General features: G+C 39.5%; 1 protein-coding gene across 50 annotated transcripts in view; it reads left to right on the top strand.

Annotated features, from left to right (window-relative positions):
* The window catches only part of LTBP1 (latent transforming growth factor beta binding protein 1), a 523,079-nt gene that overhangs the window by 421,811 nt on the left and 78,510 nt on the right, over positions 1 to 22,758 (top strand). For 46 of the 50 annotated variants that reach the window (XM_085019627.1, XM_085019610.1, XM_085019630.1 and 43 more), the window contains 4 exons: positions 3,635 to 3,757; positions 6,934 to 7,056; positions 13,708 to 13,830; positions 19,894 to 20,019. In XM_085019627.1, coding sequence (XP_084875753.1) covers positions 3,635 to 3,757; positions 6,934 to 7,056; positions 13,708 to 13,830; positions 19,894 to 20,019 — 495 coding nt within the window. The remainder of the gene's footprint in view (positions 1 to 3,634; positions 3,758 to 6,933; positions 7,057 to 13,707; positions 13,831 to 19,893; positions 20,020 to 22,758) is intronic. The other 4 variants (XM_085019601.1, XM_085019599.1, XM_085019591.1 and 1 more) reach the window with 1 other exon arrangement.

The raw sequence follows: 22,758 nt of genomic DNA, 5'->3' as shown, positions 1-22,758 counted from the left end.
CTTTTTACAATAATAAACAAGGATGTTTAACATCCTTTTTCTTTAATGATTTCATAATCTTTCCCAAATGACATGAGCTCACAGATGTCAAGTTCTACCCAGATCTGAAGTCTCTTCCTCAGTATTGCTGTAACTCTGCTAGTTTCACCTTGTCGATAGTCCTAAATATTGACTGTATCTTACCTTACCAACGTACTGACAGCTTTTTGCAGGTGGCAAACACATTCTCTAATGCATTAATTCATTACTGGTTTGTATCTTTTTGTATTTGTCTCTGTCTCTCTTTGTATGTTTTAGTGCTATATGTCCTAAAGTTATAACACCTAGAGGTAGTCTCTATTTTTTAATCTGAGCAGGAATTGTCATAGTAATATGTGCTAAAAAGTCCCTTAAAGAAATACTTTTCAGAAGTTCCCTGGTGGCCCAGTGGGTTAAGGATCTGGTGTTGTCACCGCTGTGGCTCAGGTCACTGTTATTGTTGCATAGGTTTGATCCCTGGCCTGAGAATTTCCATGTGCCACAGGTACAGCCAAAAAAAATTAATTAAAAATTAAAGAAAAAAATACTTTTCATGACAAATAATATTTTCTATTCATCTCTTGGCACAAGAGAGAAAAGACATTTGTCCTCCATGCCTGTTTTATCAGAAAATGTTCATTGGCCATAGGAATTTTTTTCCTCATCAGAGAAAGAAAATGCTTTTTTGATGGGTAGAATTGCCCTGCCTCTGTTCTCCTTGGTCCTTTGAAAGACCCAAAGATCACCTTGTTCAAGATAACGGAGTTGCCTTGAGTTATTCCAAATGTGTGTATCATTACTTGCGATGAATTACTTCTGACAGTCTTCCCAACGTAAATGAGTAACTTATGCAAGAGGTCTGGCATATCCTGAAAGTGCTTGGAATGGAGAGTATATTCTTGCAGACATCTTCACATGGGAGTGCTTAATTTGTCATCTTCTTTGAGAAAGTCAAAAAGAGGCCAAAGCACTAAAAATGCTGTCAGACATTAGGTTGAGCTCCATCCAGCTCCATGAGCTCTTGTTGGTCTTCAGTCCTTGAAGTGACATCTCATATATTTTATAGGATGTGCTGAAAGCAAGCATGGTGTGGGCTCTTCTTTGCTGTCAGCCACTCAGAAAGCTGGTAGACTGAGAGCATTGAAAAGGTGTAAAATCATTTGTAAGACACAATTCTTATTTAATTTCTCTACTGGTAGTCCACAGCTGGCAGCCAGGACTTTACTGATCCCTTTTATATGTAATTAAAAGGGATCATTTCACAATAAGTGAAACAAAATTTTCTAGTAAACTACAGTAATTTGTATAAGAAATTAAATAAACAAATTCCTGAACTCTAGTTACATTAATAGTTAATGCAAACTTTTTCAAGAAACATGAGATAACCTGACACCTGGCTTGTATCAGGATAACATTTAAATGTTAATGCCTTGGAGTTCCTGTCATGGCTCAGTGGTTAATGAATCTGACTAGGAACCATGAGGTTGCATGTTCAATCCCTGGCCTCGATTAGTGGGTTAAGGATCTGGCGTGGCCACGAGCTGTGGTGTAGGTTGAAGACGAGGCTGGGATCCTGTGTTGCTGTGGCTGTGGCGTAGGCCAGCACCTACAGCTCCGATTGGACCCCTAGCCTGGGAACCTCCATATGCTGCGGGTGCGGCCCTAGAAAAGACAAAAAGACAAAAAATATATATATTAATGCCTCATGAGAGGTTAAGAAAAGCAACTTTGCTCAGGACAGAGGTAATTGTCAGTAATACTTTAGAGGAAGGGCTGTGCAGTTAATTGAATTCTCCTGGCAAAAACCTTTAGATTTATTTTTATTTTATTTTATTTTATTTTTGGGCTGCACCCACGGCATATGGAGGTTCCCAGGCTAGGGGTCGAATTGGAGCTACAGCTGTTGGCCTACACCACAGCCACACCAACACCAGATCCCAGCCACGTCTTCAACCTACACCATAGCTCACAGCAACGCCAGATCCTTAACCCACTGAGTGAGGCCAGGGATAGAACCCTCATTCTCATGGATACTGGTCAGATTCTTTAACCGCTGAGCCACGACGGGAGCTCCAGCTCTGTTCTTTTTAGATTAAGGGCTCCTTTCTCCCACTCTGAGGACAGCACTGGTGTGTTTTCATCCGGTAGCTCCACTAATCCTCCTACGCCTGTAGTGTAGGTGGTGAAGCTTAGTCCTACCGTATTTAATAGTATTAAACTCTTATAAACCGACTAATTATTCAGCAGAACATTCTGAGGCCGTATCTGGAGACAAGGAAGACAGAATTACCTCCTTAGGTCTGACCAACCTCCGGGCCAAACCAAAGCATTTAGGAAACAAGTACGGCTTCTACCACGTTGAAGTTATTGATGAGGCCCGTTTTTTCTTCATTGGTGTAAATTCATATACAGGACTGGAGTGCTTGTAAAGAATTATGTACTTTCTCAGTCAGTAGCTTCATGTTTATTCGAAGCATTTTAAAAACTCCTCACTCACCACTTTCTCTTTTGACATTCCAGCAGCTATCATCAAAATAGAACTGTTTCTCTTGGCTTTCCTTGTTCCTTGGAAAATTGAGCTCAGGGTCCTTTCACACCACCATGTGACCTTATATTTTTCCAGCTTCTTCTAAGTACTTCAGAAATACCTGTTTCCCTTCATGACTGCCTCCATTATGGGTTTTTGTTTGTTTTGTTTTGTTTTGAATCTTAGTAGCATTTTTAATTCTGCCTTCTTTTTTTTATTTATATTTATTTATTTATTCATTTTTGGCCGTGCCCATGGCATGTGAAAGTTCCTGGGTCAGGGACTGAACCCATGCTGCAGCAGTGACCTGAGCCACAGCAGCGATAACATCGGTTCCTTAACCCACTGAGCCACTAAGGAACTCCCAACTCTGCCTTCTTTCATGAAACTCTCCAGGTCTGCACACTGCCACATGGCCATAATTTTGTGCATGAGATTATTTGTTTTTTCAATTATTTATTTATTTATTTATTTTGTCTTTGTGCCTTTTCTAGGGCCACTCCCGTGGCATATAGAGGTTCCCAGGCTAGGGGTTGAATTGGAGCTGTAGCCACCAGCCTACACCAGAGCCACAGCAACATGGGATCCAAGCCGCGTCTGCAACCTACACCACAGCTCATGGCAATGCTGGATCCTTAACCCACTGAGCGAGGCCAGGGATCAAACCCACAACCTCATGGTTCCTAGTCGGATTCATTAACCACTGAGCCACAACGGGAACTCCGAGATTATTTTTTAAACTCTCAAATATTTCTTGTTGTGTTTGTTCTATATCCAAAGTATGAGAGAGATGACAGAGGGCTTTATGTTGTATTAAAAGTAGCTTTGACTGGATCATAAATTTATCGTCATGTCTTAAAAGGCCGGCCTGGAAATGAAAGGCTTTGAGGGCAGTAGCTTGGTTTTTGGTCTTAAACTTAAGCTCAGCAATTCCCTGGTAGCTCAACAGGTTAAGGATCTGGCCTTATTACTGCTGTGGCACAGACAGCTTCAGTCCCTCATGCCACAGGTGCAGCCCCCTAAAGTAAAGAAGTAGGCGTTTAGATATAAGACCTAAGGTAACACAACTGTCATTGTTTGTGTTTACAGATATTGATGAATGTCAGCAAGGGAATCTATGCATGAATGGGCAGTGCAAAAATACCCACGGCTCCTTCAGGTGTACCTGTGGGCAGGGCTACCAGCTGTCAGCAGCAAGAGACCAGTGTGAAGGTAGGAGTGTGGCTCCGTGAACTTCTGTGATTCCCGTTTCAGGCACCTGGCCTGAAAACTTATGCACTTAATAAAGTACATGTGTTTTTGAGAAACTATCTAGATAATTGCTTTATTGTGTCAGAAAGCAGAGGACTTAACACCGTCAATAAAACAGGATCGAAAAAGGCTAAATTTGAAAAGTACAATAATAGGGATCAGAGGCTGGGCATTAATAATGGGAAGAAAAACAGTTGCCCTCTGTGTGATTTCTTACTTGTGGAAAACCAATTCTATTAACATCATTTAAAAATATCACATAATAGGATTTCAGTAGTTAGAAGGTCATTATATTAGCCTGGCATTAGGCTGGGGAATATTAATGACCTAGCTTTAAAACTTTTTTTCCTGAGCTAGGGGTCGAGCCACAGCCACTGTAGAAGCAACGCCAAGTAGTTAGGTTGTGAGCCGCAGAGGATCCTGCTTTGTAGCACTGGGAACTCTGTCTAGTCACTTATGATGGAACACATAATGTAAGAAAAAAGAATGTATACATGTAACTGGGTCACCATGCTGTACAGTAGAAAAATATATATATATAAAAATAAATGATAAAAATTTTTTCCTTTTAAAAAAAAGTATCACTAACGAAGACTTTTCAGGAAGACTGAAATCCCCTTATACTCAGGAATAAAGTGAGTATATACTCATGCAATATGTCCTGTTCTTCAGGTGATTGTGAGGATTTTGGACCTTGCTGGGCTTGACCTTAGACTTAAAAAACATGTACATATTTTTCATTGAGCTTCACACAGAATTACAGTTGACCCTTGAACAACTATGTCTAGTCGCTTATGATGGAGCATGAATTACATGAGGCCATTTATATGCAGATTTTTTTCCAGTAAATACTTAGTAGAATACTACACGTTCTGTGGTGATGTAGAGGACTGGCTGTCAAGTTATATGCAGATTTTTGACTGCATGGTACCCTAACCCTTGAGTTGTTTGAGTATCAACTGTACTTCACTTCCAATAAGTATGTGCTTCCTGTGTTTGAAGAGACTTGTGACAAGCACAAGTGCCCAGAGTTCTTGAAAAGAAATGTCATTTATTTAGGAGGGGGAGAGAGTGGGGTGGAATGGGAATTTGGGGTTAATAGGTGCAAACTGTTGCCTTTGGAATGGATAAGCAATGAGATTCTGCTGTGTAGCACTGGGAACTATGTCTAGTCACTTATGATGGGGCATGATAATGTGAGAAAATAGAATGTATACATGTATGTGTGACTGGGTCCCCTTGCTGAACAGTAGAAAATTGACAGAACACTGTAAACCAGCTGTAATGCAAAAAAATAAAAATCATTATAAAATTAAAAAATTTTTAATTGAAAAAAAGAACAGAGTGCACAATGCACACAATTAGTTGTTTTATTATAAGGAAACAAATCCTATCCACGTCTATATGTAAACTTCAAATATTTAATGGACAAAAAAGATCTCCTGAGGTAATGTTATAAAGAGATAATATATGATGGAATACAAAGTACTACCATAACTGAATCACTTTGTTGTACAGCAGAAGCTATCACAGCCTAGTAAATCAACTATACTTCAATAAAACTTTTAAAAAATGAAAAAAAGAGATAATATGTGATGGCACTGCAAAGGGAAATATCAGTATTATCGTAACCTTCAATGATCACTTTCTAGAATGTAGAAAAGTCACTATAGTACCTCATTGAGAGGCAGAGAAGGATAGAACACACATAAACACACTCATGTGCACAGATAAAAGAAGTAATTTGTTCTAGTAATTTGTTAAATAATTTGTCCCCCTCAAAACTTTCATACATTATCTTACGATTCATGACCTTTACAAATGAATGTATCATAAAAGATCCACACGTAGTATAATGAAGCTATTATGTCCATAGTTCTTTCTTTTGAAGAGCTTGTGATATTACTCCCAGAGGTGAGCCAGACACGTACGAATCACCCACCAGGTTAGCAGTTTTTTAGGTGCTCAATGCCCTAATAATCAGAATGCTGCTGTAAGCAGAGTCAGGTGCAGGGTCCCTGTAGAAACTGATGTTTGTGTTAACTCTTGTAGAATCATGTTGCCAGAAGTAGATACAGATACTAAAATGTGATGAAGTCTGTCAGCAAACAGCATGAACTAAGTACCTGCTCACTGTTAAGGCACTAGGTCATCTAAGGAGTAATAGGGTTGTGGTATATAGTCCCTGCCTCAGGATGCTCAACATCTAATGATGAAAGTAAATCACAGAATACATGCAGTCTGTTATTGCGCCTTTTATGAGTGGATATGATGCAGACATGTGTGTGCGCCTGAGCTCAGGATTGTGGATACAGAACAGATCATCTCTAAGTCAAGGAAGAGAGATTCAGACCTATGTAGGTATCAAATAGGCCGAGAGGAGGGAAGGGCCATAGATTTGCTCAGAAAATCATTGAGAAAGGGAGAGCATGGAAGCCTGATTGCTAAGGGACTAAGGGGTAAATACTAACAAAGAGTTGGAGGCATTTGTGCCATGCCATTTTGGGTTCAGAGGTCAGCAAACTTCTGTAAAAGACCAGATAGTATATGAATGTGTGGTGCTATTTTCCAATAAAACTTTATTTACAGTAATAGTCAGTGGGCTGTAGCTTGCTGATCCCTGCTTTAGACTGTCTATCACAGTCCTTAGTGCTTGTAAACTCAGAGTATTATAGTTGAATTTATAGAAGGAATTCCAAGAAGCTTCATTAAAGTTGACAGATCACAGCAAAGTATTTGCCCCTCATCAGTGACTAGTGGTGTTAATATATACAGATTCCTAATTCATTAGTTAAAACTTTTTAAGTTCATCTGTATTTTCCTTACTGGGATATTAACAGCTGACTTTTTACTAGAGGTCAGTTTGAGTCACATGATGAAAATTCTAAATTAATTATAAACCAAGAGTTCGCTGGTGGCTCAGCAGGTTAAGGATCTGGCATTGTCACTGCTGTGGCTTTGGTTGCTTCTGTGGGCGTGGGTTCAATCCCTGGCCTGGGAACTTCTGTGTGCCATGGGCATGGCTAAAAAATAAATATTTAAAAAAAATAGATAGTGTATAGATTTCCTTTATGTAATTATTAAAAATCACTTTTAAAGCACCACTTCTAAGTTTCTTTTCATTCTCTTGCTCATAGATATCGATGAATGCCAGCACCGTCATCTCTGCAGTAATGGGCAATGCAGAAACACAGAGGGCTCCTTCCACTGTGTCTGTGACCATGGTTACAGAGCGTCCGCCCTTGGAGATCACTGCGAAGGTGAGAATTGCTCTTGGTTGCAGTCCTAAAATGCCAGAGTCAGGCTCAGGGAAATCTGGACACTATCCTGGCCTTTGTCCCCAACCCCATACTTTTGACCTAGCAGTTGAGGACTTTAGGTTCCTGCAAGATATCTTCCCTGTGGTCACAGAAATAATGCAGAAAAGTATGTAGATTCCAGGTTTTCCTTGCATTGCTCAGAGCAGTTTTTTAGAAAAATTGTGCCAGCTAACCAAGTTAAGGATCAATTCAGGTTTTCTCAGCTGTGGATGGTTTATCCCAGTGTAGTTCTGTATAACATCCATTTGGATGCAGGACTGGCAATGTTCCAAGTAAGTGAAGACAAGTTGATTTTCCAAATAACTGTAAAGTTTTTCAGAGCCAGGCTTTATTTCACTTTTGCGCTTTTTGCATAAAATGTTTTCCATGTGGACAGCAGTATGAATCATTAACCACTTTTACTACCTGCCTTGGCTCCGAACCCCTCTCAGGTGCTTAGAGCTGCTGAGCCCACCTGTCACCAGCCCATCACTTGGGAATTCTCTGTGTTCACTGTCCACCCAAGTAACGGTGTTTTTCTCCAACTCCTCTGCTGATTGGCTGCAATTAGATCCTCTAAGTCATAAAACCAGAAAGGTGAACGTGGCAGGGTTTGTCTCACACACCGAGTTAGTTTCTGCGTGAGAGTTGGGACCACACCTTTGATAGGAGAGAATGAGCTTTTTAGTGGCTGGCTCTGTGGCACATACTTCAAGGGCACCAGACACTTTTTGACTGATCAGTCCAATTGGTTGGGAAAGACCCAATGTACCATATAGCCTCCTTCTCTTCTGACCAGAGAACTTGGCACAAGCAGACACAACCCACCCAGCGAGCAATTGGGAAAGTTTCAGAGGCATTAAAATGTACATTATAGTTGAATCAGTGACTTATCTTCTAGGATTTTATCCTCAGGTAATAAGGGTTAAAAACACCAGTGAAAAGTTCTAATGAAAAAAATAATAAAATAAAAGTTGTAATCAACATATCTATTGAAAAATAGGAAAATGATCAAACAGGTGATCAAGCTAAATGATAATCATTGATTGTCTGAAAATTGTGGATGGGGAGCTCTACAATATGTGTAAAGTATTAATAATTCAAAAAGTGGCACTCCAAGGTGGGAGAGGCAGTCATGTTGCTGGGAGCCAGCTGAGGAAGAATCTGTTCCAGAAGTAAGTAGGTGGCAGGGCACTAAGCCACTGAAAACCTACCCTGACCACCAGCATGTCTTCTGCCCTAATTCTTGGCCCAGCCAAGAGGGTGACAAGGCCATCGATTAGGTCTTAGGTAGTAGGTGTGTATTATAAGGCATGTTCCTCTATTTTGGCTGTTTCAATGTGTAAACATTTCACCAGAAGTCCAATATTTTTATTCTAAAACCATCCATTGCATGAAAAGCCAAATAAACACTTTTTACCCAGCTTGCTTGTCATTATTAATAAGTTCCATAAGAAAGTGTCATCTCAAGTATATAATCATACCCTTCTTCTCTTCAAGTCAGGGCTGATTTCCCTAGTGTCCCAGGTTATAAATAGGACTGAAGTCCGTTCAATTAATTCAGCGCTCCCTTTGAAATTCTATTAGCACTTCAGCCTGCTAATTCCAACTAGGACTGTTTCTCATCCTCCCCAGTCATATTTGGTTGTAATGAACTGAGCTGTGACTGTCCACATGCCTCTCACAGCTGTGGGAGGAAGAGCCATCTTTCTTGTTGGCATTTCTATTTGCATGTATAATTTTCCTCTAATAACTCTGGCAGAGACCTTGTTTTCTTACAGTGTTACCCTGCCACCCTGCTGGCCTTCTTGTAGAGTGAGAATCCCAAGTGTTGTGATGATTTCTGTGTCTACTTATTCCACCATACTCAGAGCCACTCAGTTTATGATGCTGGATGGCCTCAATTGTCTTGGTTATTAGAGGTTTTGGCATCTCAGCCTGCAGAGATTCCACCTCTGACTTGTTTCCCTCCAGGCACCATCTCTGCTTCTGTGCCTACGTTGGCACCTTCCTCAGCCCCTTACTCATCCCTTGCAAAGCCTGAGAAGAAGATTCATGACTTACTTTGTTTTCCTGTGACCCTTCTCTGTTGATCATTTCTTTGCAAACCAAATAAAAAAAGAGAAGAAGTTGAGTTCCTACTGTGACTCAGTGGGATCAATGACATCTCTGGAGTGCTGGAACACAGGTTCCATCCCTGGCCCTGCACAGTGGGTTACAGATCCAGCATTGCTGCATAGCTTGCAACTGTGGCTCAGATCTAATCACTGAACTGGGAACTCCATATGCCATGGGACGGCCAAAAAAGAAAAAGAGAGAGAAGTACTAGTATTTCTTAGCTTCTGACATATCTTTCCAAGTCAGAATCATCAATTTATTTATCTATTCATTCAACAAATATTTGAGTGCCAAGCATGTGCCAGGCACTCACTGTTCTATGTACAGGATATACAGCGATAAACCAAACACAAACAAAAAAAGTCCTGCCCTCATGGAGCTTACATTTTAGTGCAGGAGATAGCAATAAACATGATAAATAAGTAAACTCTATAGCTTGTTAAATGACCATAAACGTTAAGGGGAAAATAAAGTGGGGTTCATGGGTAGTGCTGAGGGGAGGAAGGGAGAATGGTGACCTTAAGTAAAGAGGCAAGCAGAGGGTTGCCTGAGATGATGGCATTTGGTTGCTTCTAGGAAAAGCATCCCTTCCACTTAAAGGCTTTGTAAAGCAGATTAGGAGCTCAGCTTGGGCGTTTTAAGTTGGCAGTGCCTATGATGAGTATCCAAATGAAGATACCTGAAAGGCCCTTGGACCTATGCATTTGGAAATCAGCAGTGAGTCCCGGGCTGAGGTCCTCAGCATATAGACAGTGTTTAAAGCCATGATCACCAAGGGAATGAATGTGGCTAGAAGAGAGACATTGTCCAAAAGCTGAGTCCTTGTCCCTCGTTTAGAAGTGAGGAGATGGTAAGAGATAAGCAAAGTGGTTTGAGGGAAAAATGGCAAGTGGAGGAGGAAAACCAGAATTCAAAAAAAGAGAGTATTTTAAAGAGGAGGGATGATGAACCTGTGTCCAACATTGCTGCTGTCAAGATGGGACCCAGAATTAACCGTGGGATTTAGCAAGGTGGAGGTCATTGGCTGCTCAAGCAGTCTCACTGGAGAGTGACCATGAATTGACTGTTGCCTTCCTTAAAGCCTGATAGCTAACTCCTAGGAGAAAAACCTCTCATATCACCCTGGTCTGTGGGTGCAGGTGAATCCCACACTGGGCTCTCTTAATATTTGACCTACCCTTTTTTGCTTTTGGAGATAGAGGTCTTGCAAAAGTGTTTAAACTAAACCAGAGTCTAACATAATACACCGAGTTTTAAAATCCCAACAATTATTTATAATTTCAAGATTTTGGAAAGTGGATGAGATTGTTTTAAAGTTGGGTGAACAAAGCTGACACACTTCCATTTTGCTGGGCATACATCCAGATCATGGAGTGTCATTGCTGAGATTCATATCCTCAGGATTCTACCTGTTCTTTTTTTGAATTGAGATTTTTAATGGTCAAATGGGCCTTTTCTTATTTTGCTGTCTCACTTTCCTAAAGAGCCAAAAAAAAAAAAAAAAAAAAGTACATCTAAAAAAGAAAGGTAAATCAGCACCTGTTAGAAAGGCTTTGGAATGGTTAGAATAAATATGGAACAGTTGGAACTCTTCTGCCTTGCTGGTGGAAATGTAAAATGATACAGCCATGTTAGAAAACTTCAAAAGTTAAACCTACTGTATGACCTACCCTTAGGAATTTATTCCAGGAAAATGAAAGCCTATGTTTACACAAGGACTGACACATGAGTGTTTATCAAAACTTTACTCATAATAGCAAAGCTGTAAACAATCCAAATATTCATCACAGGTGAAGGGGTGAACAAACTGTGGTACATTAATGTAATAGAACACTGCTTAGCAATAATGAGGAGAAAGCTTCTGATAACACATCAGCCTGGATCACTCTCAAAAACATTATGCTAAACAGAGGAAGCCAACTAGAAAAGGGGTACAGGGAAACCTTTGGGGGCAATGGAAATGCCTATGCTTTTTTTTTGGTAATAATTGGTCCAAATTGTTCCTTTAGTACTTGTTTTATGGCAAAGATTTATAAACAGTAGACTAGAATATTCCCACTGGGCACAACCACTTCAAAATCATGATATTAGCAGAGAGTTGGGGCTTAAGAATTATTTTCACAGAATTTATATCTAAAAACCTATTCACAATTAAATTTGGTTCCATTTTTGGGAATCTTGATATACCACAGTCACTTACCCAATAAATAGAACATTTGTTGGCATATTCAGAATTTACAGGAGACCCTTAGTCCTCCATGCTAGTATCTTAATTATGCACAATGGTTCCTTTACTGACTCTTTCCTGACAATTATAGCACCCAAGGCATTAAGTTAGCAGGAATGGAGATTTTAAGGTCAAATTGGAAAAAGAACAAAGGAAAACATCACCAAGCTTTATGTTTGTCACTTCCAGAATGACATTAAGGTACTTCATTAATTCCTTTAAAAATGTTGCATTTACAATGACAGAAGAATCTAACCGCAGATCCTAAGAGATACAAATTGATGCCAAAATGCCTATGCCTTGATCGTGATAGTGGTCCCAAGAATGTATCTACATTTATCAAAACTCATTGAATTGGACTCTTAGATGCATCTGTTATATGTAAATTATACTTAAATGAAATTGGACAAAACACCCTAAAGAAAAGTAATGACCCTCTTTCGTTGTGACAGTCACATCAGCTGTGTTTTACATTGTAGGATCAGAGTTCAGAAACACTTTAAAAATGGATGAACGTCATAAATATTTTACTTTTATTTGATAGAATGAAATTTTAAAGCACTTCTTTTTTATCTGCCCCAGGAGCGGTATGGAAGGAAGCTAGTTGATTGGGTTCTAGGAGGAATACTTAATTCCATGTGTCCACATTTTTCAACCAGACAGTGAGGAGTCTTAAGACTCCAACAGTCTTCATAGTCACTTCTTCCTGGAACTTCTCATGTATTTTAGCAGCAATCGTAATTATTTGCAAGAAATGCCGTAACATGCCAAATTCTGGGGAAACAAAGAAGGTTTTGTTCGTTAGGTTTCTTCAGTGCTAATAATTTGAATCCTCCCAGATAACAGCGTTGGGACTCATGGAGTGTGTTAGGAATAATGAGCTTTGACGAGGAATAAATGAGGTAATAAACAGCCCTCATGAAAGATCTGCCCCACATTCATACTGTGAAGGGGGATCGTTAATTGTCTTACACGCTCACAGTCAAGACCCAGTATTGAGCACATAAACCATATTTAGTTGGACCTAGGCTCTAGTGTACACACTGAAAAATTCAGGCATCATTAAACCTGTTTGTGATAGCCACTGAGAAAGTGACTTTTGATTTTGCTGATTCCCTTGCCAGCCATTTTTGATCTTTATATCTCTTCTCTAAACTCACGTGACATCAGAAGTTGATATTATTCTTTTGACAAATATGTTTTTTGACAATTCTTAGGTTAAATAATTTGGAACTTATAAGCAACTCTATTTTTCTGTTTATTTTTAAATTTGGATTTTTTTCGAACAATCATTTTTCTTTGGCAGCAGGGACCATGCCAAATACTTTCAAAGTCTTTCTACAATGCATAATATAGGATCTTATATAGATAGATGCTCAAGATATTCTTCATGTGTATTCAAAAAATATTTTTTGGCTACACGCACTCGAAAGTTCCCGAACCGGAGCCACAGCAGTGATAATGCCAGATCCTTAACCCACTGAGCCACTAGGGAATTCCCTGAAGAATATTTTTTATTCTCTAATAACCTATATGGGAAAAGAATCTGAGAAAGAAAGGATGTATGTATATGTATAACTGATTCATTTTTCTGTACACCTGAAACTAACACAACATTGTAAGTCAACTATACTCCAATAGATATTTCTTTTAAAAATAAAGAGGGTGAAATTCCAAACAAAGGGGGTAAAAAAGAAGGATAATTTTATTCTCTCTCATCACTGAGAATTTAACCAAGTAAATTATGGTTTGTTGTAGCATTTTTACTTTTCAAATTAATTTATTTTATTATTATTATTATTATTATTTTTTTTTTTTTTGCTATTTCTTGGGCCGCTCCCGCAGCATATGGAGGTTCCCAGGCTAGGGGTCGAATCGGAGCTGCAGCTGCTGGCCTACGCCAGAGCCACAGCAATGCTGGATCCAAGCCGCGTCTGCAACCTACACCACAGCTCACGGCAATGCGGGATCCTTAACCCACTGTGCAAGGGCAGGGACCGAACCCGCAACCTCATGGTTCCTATCGGATTCGTTAACCACTGCGCCATGACGGGAACTCCTCAAATTAATTTAATTTAATGTTAAAACTTCAGTGCACAGCTAAGATCCCTGCAAAATATTTCATTTTTAAAAAACTCTAAAAGGTGAGCTGTTAAAATCATGTGTTGTGAGAGGTATAAAATAATGCTCCTTTGTGTGAAGAGAAGGACAATGTTTTTCACAGTGTGGTTTATTTCCTCTTTTAAATGTTGTCAATTGATTTGTAGATATCAATGAATGCTTGGAGGACAATAGTGTTTGCCAAGGAGGAGACTGCATTAATACCGAAGGGTCCTATGATTGTACCTGTCCAGAGGGATTCCAGCTCAGTGACAACAAAGCATGCCAAGGTACTTCACTCTCCGTTTTTTAAACTTACAGTTTACCTGGTTCATTTCTGTATTGCTTCCTAGTGATTGGGTATGGTTTTACCCCTTTATATATAAATAAGCTATCCCAGTTTGTATTATTATAATAATTTTTTTGAGTCTGCATAGTGTAAGAAGTTCTCACGTGGCACTGTACCATGTTACCCGAAACTCATGCATTTTGGAACTGTGTCCTAGCTTTGCTTCTGTGGTAACTGAAATCAGCTGTACTTTGCTCTTCCTTCCCTGGGCCAGCCTTGGTACTTGATTCTAAATTATCTTCTAGCTTTTTTATATGCTTCACAGGCCTATTTCCTTTTGTCCCGTAGCTCCCCCCATCCCAGTTTTTATCCAGTATCCAGCTTTTCCTCTCCCTAAAAAAACCTTGTTAAAAATTTTTTATTTTTTTTATATAATGATTTTTATTTTATTTTTTTCCATTGTAACTGGTTTACAGTGTCCTGTCAATTTTCTAGTATACAGCATGGTGACCCAGTTACACATACATGGAATCTAATATATGGCACAAATGAACCTTTCCACCGAAAAGAAAATCATGGACTTGGAGAATAGACTTGTGGTTGGCAAGCGGAGGGGGAGGGAGTGGTATGGATTGGGAGCTTGGGGTTAATAGATGCAGACTATTGACTTTGGAATGGATAAGCAATGAGATTCTCATTAAAAACTTGATCAAAATTATAGAGAACAGAATTTTATATTTTTTCAAAGTGCTTATGTTTAATCTTCCAAACAACAGTCCCCACTCCCATCTGCTGTCTCACTTTCAGCAGTTTGTTACCTGTGATCAGTTGAAAAATATTAGATAGAAAATTTCAGAAGCAATCCATAGGCTTTGAATTGTGTGCTGGTCTAAGTAGTGTAATGAAATCTCGTACCATCCCACTTTATCTTGCCTGGGACGTGAGGCATCCCTTTGTCCAGAATATCCCATCTGTTAGTCACTTAGTTGCCACCTCTCTCATCAGATCAGCTATCGACAGTAGGCATCACAGAGCCTGTGTTCAGGTAACCCTGGTTTTACCTAGTAATGGTCCGAGAGCACAGGGCAGTGATGCTAGCAGCTTAGATCTACAAAAAAGAAGCCATAAAGGTGTTTTGTTTTGTTTTATTTTTAAGTGCAGAGGTGACAGTTCTTGACTTACTAAGGAAAGAAAAAAAATATGTTGAGATTGCTAAGGTGTATGGTAAGAACAAATCTTTTATCTGTGAAATTGTGAAGGAGAAAGAAATTTGTACTAGATTTTTTGTCACCCCTCACACTGTGAGTTACAGCCACAGTGCATAAGTGCTTAGTAAAGATGAAAAATGCATTAAAGTTGTACAATAAGATAGTTGGAAAGAGAGAGAGAGAGATCCCATTCATATAACTTTTATTACAGTGTACTATTGTAATTCTATTTTATTATTAGTTATCGTTAATCTCTTACTATGCCTAGCTTATCAAGTAAACTTTATTATATGTTTGTATAAGAAAAAAAATACTATACTTAGAGTTCAGTACCATCCATGGTCTCAAGTATCCACCAAGGATCTTATCACATACTCCTTGTGGATATAGTGCAGTGGACAGTGGATATAAGGTGCTACTAAGAATACAGCACCAATCACAACAGCAGCTTTAACTGAAAACCTGCTGTGTGCTAATTAATATGTCACCTCATTTAATTTGTAGAGAATTGAAAAGGAAACTTCTTATATCTGTTTCGTGCCTGAGTAAATGAAGCTCTGAGAAGTTCATTAGCAGGCTCCTCACTAATAAGCGGTAGAACCGAAATTTGAACCCAAGATCTTTCCCCACTATTCCCTCTACATTGCCACACCAATTACTGTTACATTGATAGCCAAAGGAAAGACGACAATAAAATTCAGTGATTTTTTTTTTCCCCAGTGTAACACATTGAGTTACTATTGATGCTGGGATTAAAAAATCAGATCATTTGTTCCAGCATTTTTAACTCTACCTGGCTGCCCCACAAGTTTTCCTGTATTTATTAGTTTTAATAAATCCATGCCGTTTCTTCTCACACATTTACATGTATACTTACTTATTTCTGATAAATAACATTTGGGTAAATTTCATTTTCTTACTGTTCCTCTGCCCATTATGGAACTCTATAGAGTATCCCTGAAAGATTATTGGAGTTATATTTATCCATTGCTACTGGACTTTGTGTGACTTTTTTCTTATGGGTTGTAATAAATTATATCTCCTCTCACATGTCCCAAATGACAATATTCTTGAAAGGGAAGATGGTATCCACTCTCTAAGTTGTGGTTCTGGAATAATATACCCTATGTCTCATTATCTACCCTCAGCTGTATGTCCCTGAAACACAAAAGACACAGGCCTTTGCCTTGAGATCTTTTAAAATTAATTCCATTAACTAACCCAAGATTTAAATAAACTGCAGTGTGTACCTCATTTGATGTCATGTATTTGATTGCCATCACAATACAATGAGGTGAATTTAAATTTTTTGGTATTTCCAGTGCAGAAGTTAATTCAGTTGAGAAGGAAGAAGTTGAATTGTAAATTTATGTGACAGTATTTCCATAAAATACTGATTTATAAATAAATCTTGATTTAATAAAACTTGATTTATATAAAAATGCCAAGAGGTGCTCCCAGAAACCATCTGAATTGTAGTTATTTCTCTTTAGGCTTAGGAGCAATATTTTTTTGTTTCCTCTTTCCAGTTTTTTGATGAAATAGGGGTAAAACTAAGTCTTATATAAATGGACCATGATTTTCTATTGCAAATTTTATACATTCTAGAGTCAAATCACAAGAGACTAATTTAGTTATCTTTTTCTTTAATCCTTCTGCTATCTTCTCTCAGTATATTAAACTTGTGTTTGTGATTTGATGCGAACTCAAATGTGGCTGCTCCGAACACGTTGTTTTATTGGCTACAAAGCATTGTTAAATCGACTTTGTTCTCTGTCACATTTGTGCATCCTGTTTTCCAGGATAAATTAAAATGTCTGCTTGAAAAACAAATCCAAATGAACAAAAACTATTCCTGAAGCAGGATTTAGTACCATTTAAAGAATATTAGCAATGACTCTGTTCCATCACCCACCTTCTCTGTTTAGAGGCTGTTTATAATATTGTGTACACTCACCTTTATTTATTTATTTTTTTTGAATCATCTCTTTTTGCCGTGTTCCTGGAGGCAGGCTTGTGATCCTTCGCTCTGCCCAAAGTTAGTAGCCTACTTCTCTCTAATCCCATGATCATGTCAGCATTCTGTACATGGGCATGGATTTCTGAGTTTGTTTTCATAATGAAAACATAATTGATGACAGTGTGAATGACCCTGGGATATATTTGAATAATATTGTGCGATAGGCATAAATTTTAAATCTTACCTAATAATCTGAAGATAGTTCCATATTCTGGAAGGCATTTTCAATTTGGAAATATAAGACTCTCACCCCCCCACCAGCAAAATGAATGATGATATACAGACAGCAAGGAAATTCCATGTTAATAGTCTCTTTAGGAATGTGGCGGAATGCATTGGAGATTCAGAACATACTCAGTTTCACGTTTTGACTTTCACATGCCAAATTGTGAATTTCTGTGGAATCTCGGACCCATGAAAGAAACCCAGCTTAAATATAGTCTGGCTTTCAGTTGAGTTGCTAGCAGCATAGTTTAGAAATGCCTCAATAAGTACAACCCAAATTGAATGCATATGTTTCTCTGGTTCCAGATATTCGTGTTGTTCTTTCTTAGTGATTTCCTGGAAAAACGTCTGGGAATTCGTCTTCAGTTCTTGTCATCAAACTTTTTAGACAGTTATGTTAATCAGTGACTTTTCCTAAAGCAAGAACTTTATGCCCATTATTTCCTAGGCGACTTGGCAAAGTCTGACTGGTTTTGAAGGGCTACATTGAGGCCTAAGTAAAATAAAGAGGTGGTCTCAGATAATCTCTAGGGCTCTTCTAGATGGATGTTGACCTTGGGCCTGATCCCCAGGCCAGTAGAACTTTAGGGCACCTTGTTGCCCAGGTAGAGGTAACTCTTGGCAGCAGATGGGAAAGAAAGAATGGAACTAAAGGGTGAAAGGAAGAGTTAAAAAAAAAAAAAAAAGATTACCAGTCTGAAGATATTGTCAAGGAGAGAGCAACCTAGAAGATATCAGAAATTTTATAAAAGAAGTGAAAACTTCCAGAGTGGAATCATATTGAGAAATAGTAAAGTAGAAAATGATTCATTGCTCTTCCTTGAAAATATTTTAAAATTAGTGGCAATAACATGAACAGGAGATTTTTTTAAGAAAATGAGTAAGTCCTGCTTGTTTTCTTAGTTTGGTTCTCTAGCAGATAGGCCAGCTAATCTGAAATACATGGCAGATGGAAGGAGTTCAGGCTTAATATAGAAATGGCTAAATCAGTGATATTGCCAGAATTTCTGTTGCACAATAAGATCAGCAGGGCAAAAAGAAGAGTCCCAGGAGATCCTGGGTACTGGGAAAGGGCTGACACTGTGGACGGGGAGAATGGCCAGGTTGATAGCTAAGCATGTTCTAGAGGTCACTGGGAAGGTCACATCATCTGTACCTTTTCCATGTTCCCATTAAGCTTTATAACCATTTCCTGTTGGTTCCTGCCTCAGGAGCCAATAGGAGCTTCATAACGATGAGGACCCCGTTCTATTCAGCCTTCTCATAGGAAGCCTTCAGTAAAAGTTTTTCACTGAATTAAAGATGGACTTCTAAGAGGATGTGTTGAGGACTTCTTTAGTAAGAGATAAAGGGGAAAGCCTAGGAGACTTCAGAGAGATGGGAAAATGATCTACTGCCTAGATGGTGCCAAGGACCTGTGACGCTTTTTATGACCCCAGAGAACTGAACTCAGAGAACCTTAATCAATCACTGTTCAGTTAGTAGAGAATGAAGACAGCTGTGGAATTTTCTGGTGGACAGATATTCATAATACAGTGTTCCCTTGCTGTAGAAGAGCTGGGGTCTCATTTAAAACATGCAGTTCTTAATAAGTAATCCATGTCACAAGGGACACAGGTGAGGAAAACACCCGTTACAATGCAGGGCACCTAGGCAGGTGCATGTGTCAGCACCAGTGTGAAGGGTGAGCTGTTCTCTGTGATTCCTTATGTCCTCCACCTTGGGCACTCTTAGCATAAGTAGGACAGGTTTGGAAGAACATCACACTTGTACGAGACACTTGGTGCATTTTCAGTGTTTAGGGCGCCTCGTCACCCTGGCTCTGGGGAGCTCAATCCAGAGTATGAGGCGGTCCATATAACCACCGCATGGTTGGTTCATGAGTCTTAGTAATAATCACTACCATGTTTTGACCCTTGGTTGTGCTGGGTACTGACCTGAGCGCTTGACTCTCATTCACTAATTTCATCACCACAAAGCTGTGTAAAAATTAAGACCTCCCTTGTATAAAAGGCCTTCTTTTTCTTGTACTTTATTTCTTGTGTCCATTTTCAATGAAATATGGAGTGGAGTCTATTTCATTTGTATATTCATACGTGTGTGAAGTGCCTCCTTTGAGGCAAACACTGTTAGGCATGTCCAGCCTTACCCTTAAGCGTTTCCCATCCTGGGGGTGGATATTCCTGGATATGAGATAATGTACACAGGCCACAAGAGAGTTGTTTGCGTGGTGGTTAGAGGATGGAGAAGAACACAGTCTTCTCACTGACGAATGTTGCATAGAATCTTTATTTATTTGATTAAAGACCCTCAAGCCTCCAACACATCTAAAAGGGGAGGGGGACCTTTGGGTTGAACCTATGAAATTGCATTTTTTTTTAGGTTGAAAATGGAGGAACACTGGCTCTTTGTAATGGTTCAACCTAAACAGTTTCTCTCCCTTGACAATCCAACTTGTCCTGTGGTCCAGTGTGGGCACAAACCATATAGTTGTGCCACCAAATAGGCATCCGACCCTTTTGCAACAGATTTTGTGTCCTGTGTGTCTGGTTATCATTAGGAAAACCAAAGCAATTTCTCTTCATGTATGTGGCACTCTTTTCGATTCCAGATATTAATGAGTGTGAACAGCCCGGGCTCTGTGGTCCTCATGGAGAGTGTCTAAACACAGATGGTTCTTTTCACTGTGTCTGCGAACAGGGCTTCTCCATCTCTGCGGATGGACGCACGTGTGAAGGTAAGACGAACCATAAGACGTCCTCTAATTATTATAGCACAAAGCAGAGGAGATCCCTTTCTATGTAAACAGGCAAAGGCGCTCGGACACAGAGACACTCATGATGTAAGGTCTTAGAGTATGTGTGCACCCAGGTGACCTCTACCTGAGATCACAGCTCAGGGGCGGCTGGCATGCGCACACAGGATAACCTGCCGTTCTGATGGCAAAAATACGCACAGGCGATTCTGCTGCTGGTACTGAATTAAGGAGTCAAAATGTGCAGGAGGTGATGATCTCAGGTGAAAGTGGGGCAGCCTCTCTGATGTAACTCGAGACTCGGCCAGTTTTGATTACGCTTCACGGAGGTCATCTCCATCATTTTGTTCACAAAAATGTCTTGCTTGATGTTTCTCTGTACCATGGTCAGCAGAGATTTCCCAGAGTTATTCCTCTAATATCCTTAGCTCTAAGCTGGTATATTTTCTTACCTATCAGTATTTATTATGTCCTGAAAGCTAATTAAGTTGTAAGACATTAAGATAACACCGTCACCTTCCTATTGGCAACCTCGGTATGTTTGCAAGGATATGGCCCTGGTTATGTTCATAAGATTTATCTTCCTGATGGCTTATCATAGTTTGGAAAGTTGAGGAATAATCCCTCTGAACCTTTCTACAAGTAAACTGAGAAGAGTCCCAGCATCATAATTTTAATCCATCCCTTTGAGAATCTAGGTTATCAAAACCCAGCTAGGTTTTAAAGAAGTAAATCGTGAAGGTTCTGTTCTGGGCCTATGATAGGACCCAAATTTTTGCTCTCTGTGTGTTTCTCCTTATTCTTTCCACAGTGGAATTGAGCCGAAGAATGGCAACCAGGTTCATCTGAAACTAATTATTATATTGGGAAGAATAAACGGATCTTATAAAAAGCAGGAGATGGTTGAAATTGCTCTCCTGAGCAGACAAAACACTGATGCCAGATTTGGCTTCAAGTGAAAGAGCGATAGTGGAGGGTGGGGCTGAAGCACACAGATTTTGAGGGGTTTGAAAGCGATCAAAAGTGGGGAGATGGAGAAAAACATCATGAAGAAGGTGGCCATGAGAGGGGTACTCCACGTTTCAGTGGTTTGAGTTTCAAATTAATTTTTTGTTTAGAGCGCTGAATTCAGACACAGCCTGAATTCATACGTTGTGGAGCTATCACAGCATTCCTGGTGGTGGGGATAAGGGACTAGCCCATCCGAACCACTGAAGAAATCGACATTTCCCTGCCTTCTAGAAAGATGTAGGCTTGCTTCTTCAGCTAGCTCTAAAACATAGATGGTAAGGGCTTCCTTTGCTGAGAAATGGTCTGAGTGACAACTGCCAGTGACTGTGCCATGCAAAAACTATATTCAGAAACATGTTAAGTCATCTCAAGTGTTCACCAAAGTTACTGTTCCAGAAGAATATACCAATGTAAACATTCACAGTTATTTTGTCTTTTTGTAGTCTGTAATTTTTCTTTAATTCTGGGTCTCTTGCAGACTGATTTCTGCAATTCCAGAGTTACGTAACCTAATTTGGTTGCAGTTCTAATTTTGTGAGGCATTGACTTGGCAGTGACTTGAATTTTAGAGTGTGTTTTCAGAAAACTTCTAGCGCTTTGTAAATTACTATACTTTAGCATATCTTTGATACTTACTCCATATTTTTTACTCTAGAATCTGGTCAATTTTACAAAAGTAATAAAGTAGGTAATACAGAATATTGTGCTGATGTATGGCAGTATAACTAAAAAGTGCCCTAATTATTGGGCATGTTAATCTCTTTCTAGAATAAGCTTTGAAAGACTTTCATTTTTGTGGGCTTATCTAATATATGAAACTGGTCCAAAATGTCTTTTGTCGGACTTGGTCTGAAACTGGTGACAGTAGCAGTATGCCCTGATTCTACCCCTGGCTATGGTGTAGCGTGAAGCCAACTCATGTGGTTGGGATATAGCTATGGAGCTGATGTGCACAGGACTTGAATTAACATTGAAACGTGGCTGGCACTCTTATTTCTTGCCTGCCCATGAAGTATGGAAGAACTTCTAATTAAAGCAGCTGAAGCCATGTGGACATGAGGGCTGGCGCACCCTGCTTTAAGCAGGGCTAAAGGAACCCCACCCAGCTGAGGGATGGAGGGCCCTTTCCCGATTGCCTGTGGCTTGGAGAGTTGTCAGCATCTGTTCACAGTTATTGAACCACAGCAAGGAGGCAAGCGCTGTCAACAGCAACTGTCCCAGGTATCAAGTAGCATGGCCAATTCTTTGGAAATAAAAACAGCACCACTGACTCCCTCCTGTTCCTTATGTGTGTGGTGTTCTGGAAGCACATGGGTGGAAGAGGATGGAGAAACACCTTGCTTTTCCCACAGGCAATAAAGAGCAACAGTGCCATTTGAAGTTTGAGTGGAGAGGGAAGTGGGGGGCGGGCAGCTAATTATTCATTCACTCAGCAGTTAGAGTGTCTGTCTTCTGCCAGGCACCCTTACTGTTCCCAGGGCAAAACACACACTGTTCTTATCTACATGGAGTCTGCATTCCAGGTGGGGATGCAGGGATAAGTGCATATTTAAAATTATGCTTTTGTATTTAAATAATATAATATAGTTATACTTAATGGATATAAATAAGGATGGGGTATGCCATGCCATATATAATATATAATACACAGGTGTTTCTTCAAGTCCTACATGCAGATGTCAGGAACAGTCAGTGAAGCAGAACGCTTTT

Source organism: Sus scrofa, chromosome 3 (genome assembly GCF_054392235.1).
Source record: "Sus scrofa isolate SSC_HxYL_T2T_F1_AM1 chromosome 3, Sscrofa_HxYL_maternal_Yorkshire_Landrace_v2.0, whole genome shotgun sequence".
Taxonomy (NCBI): domain Eukaryota; kingdom Metazoa; phylum Chordata; class Mammalia; order Artiodactyla; family Suidae; genus Sus; species Sus scrofa.
The sequence above is the reverse complement of the archived record's forward strand: the minus strand, read 5'-3'. Positions and strand labels throughout refer to the sequence as shown.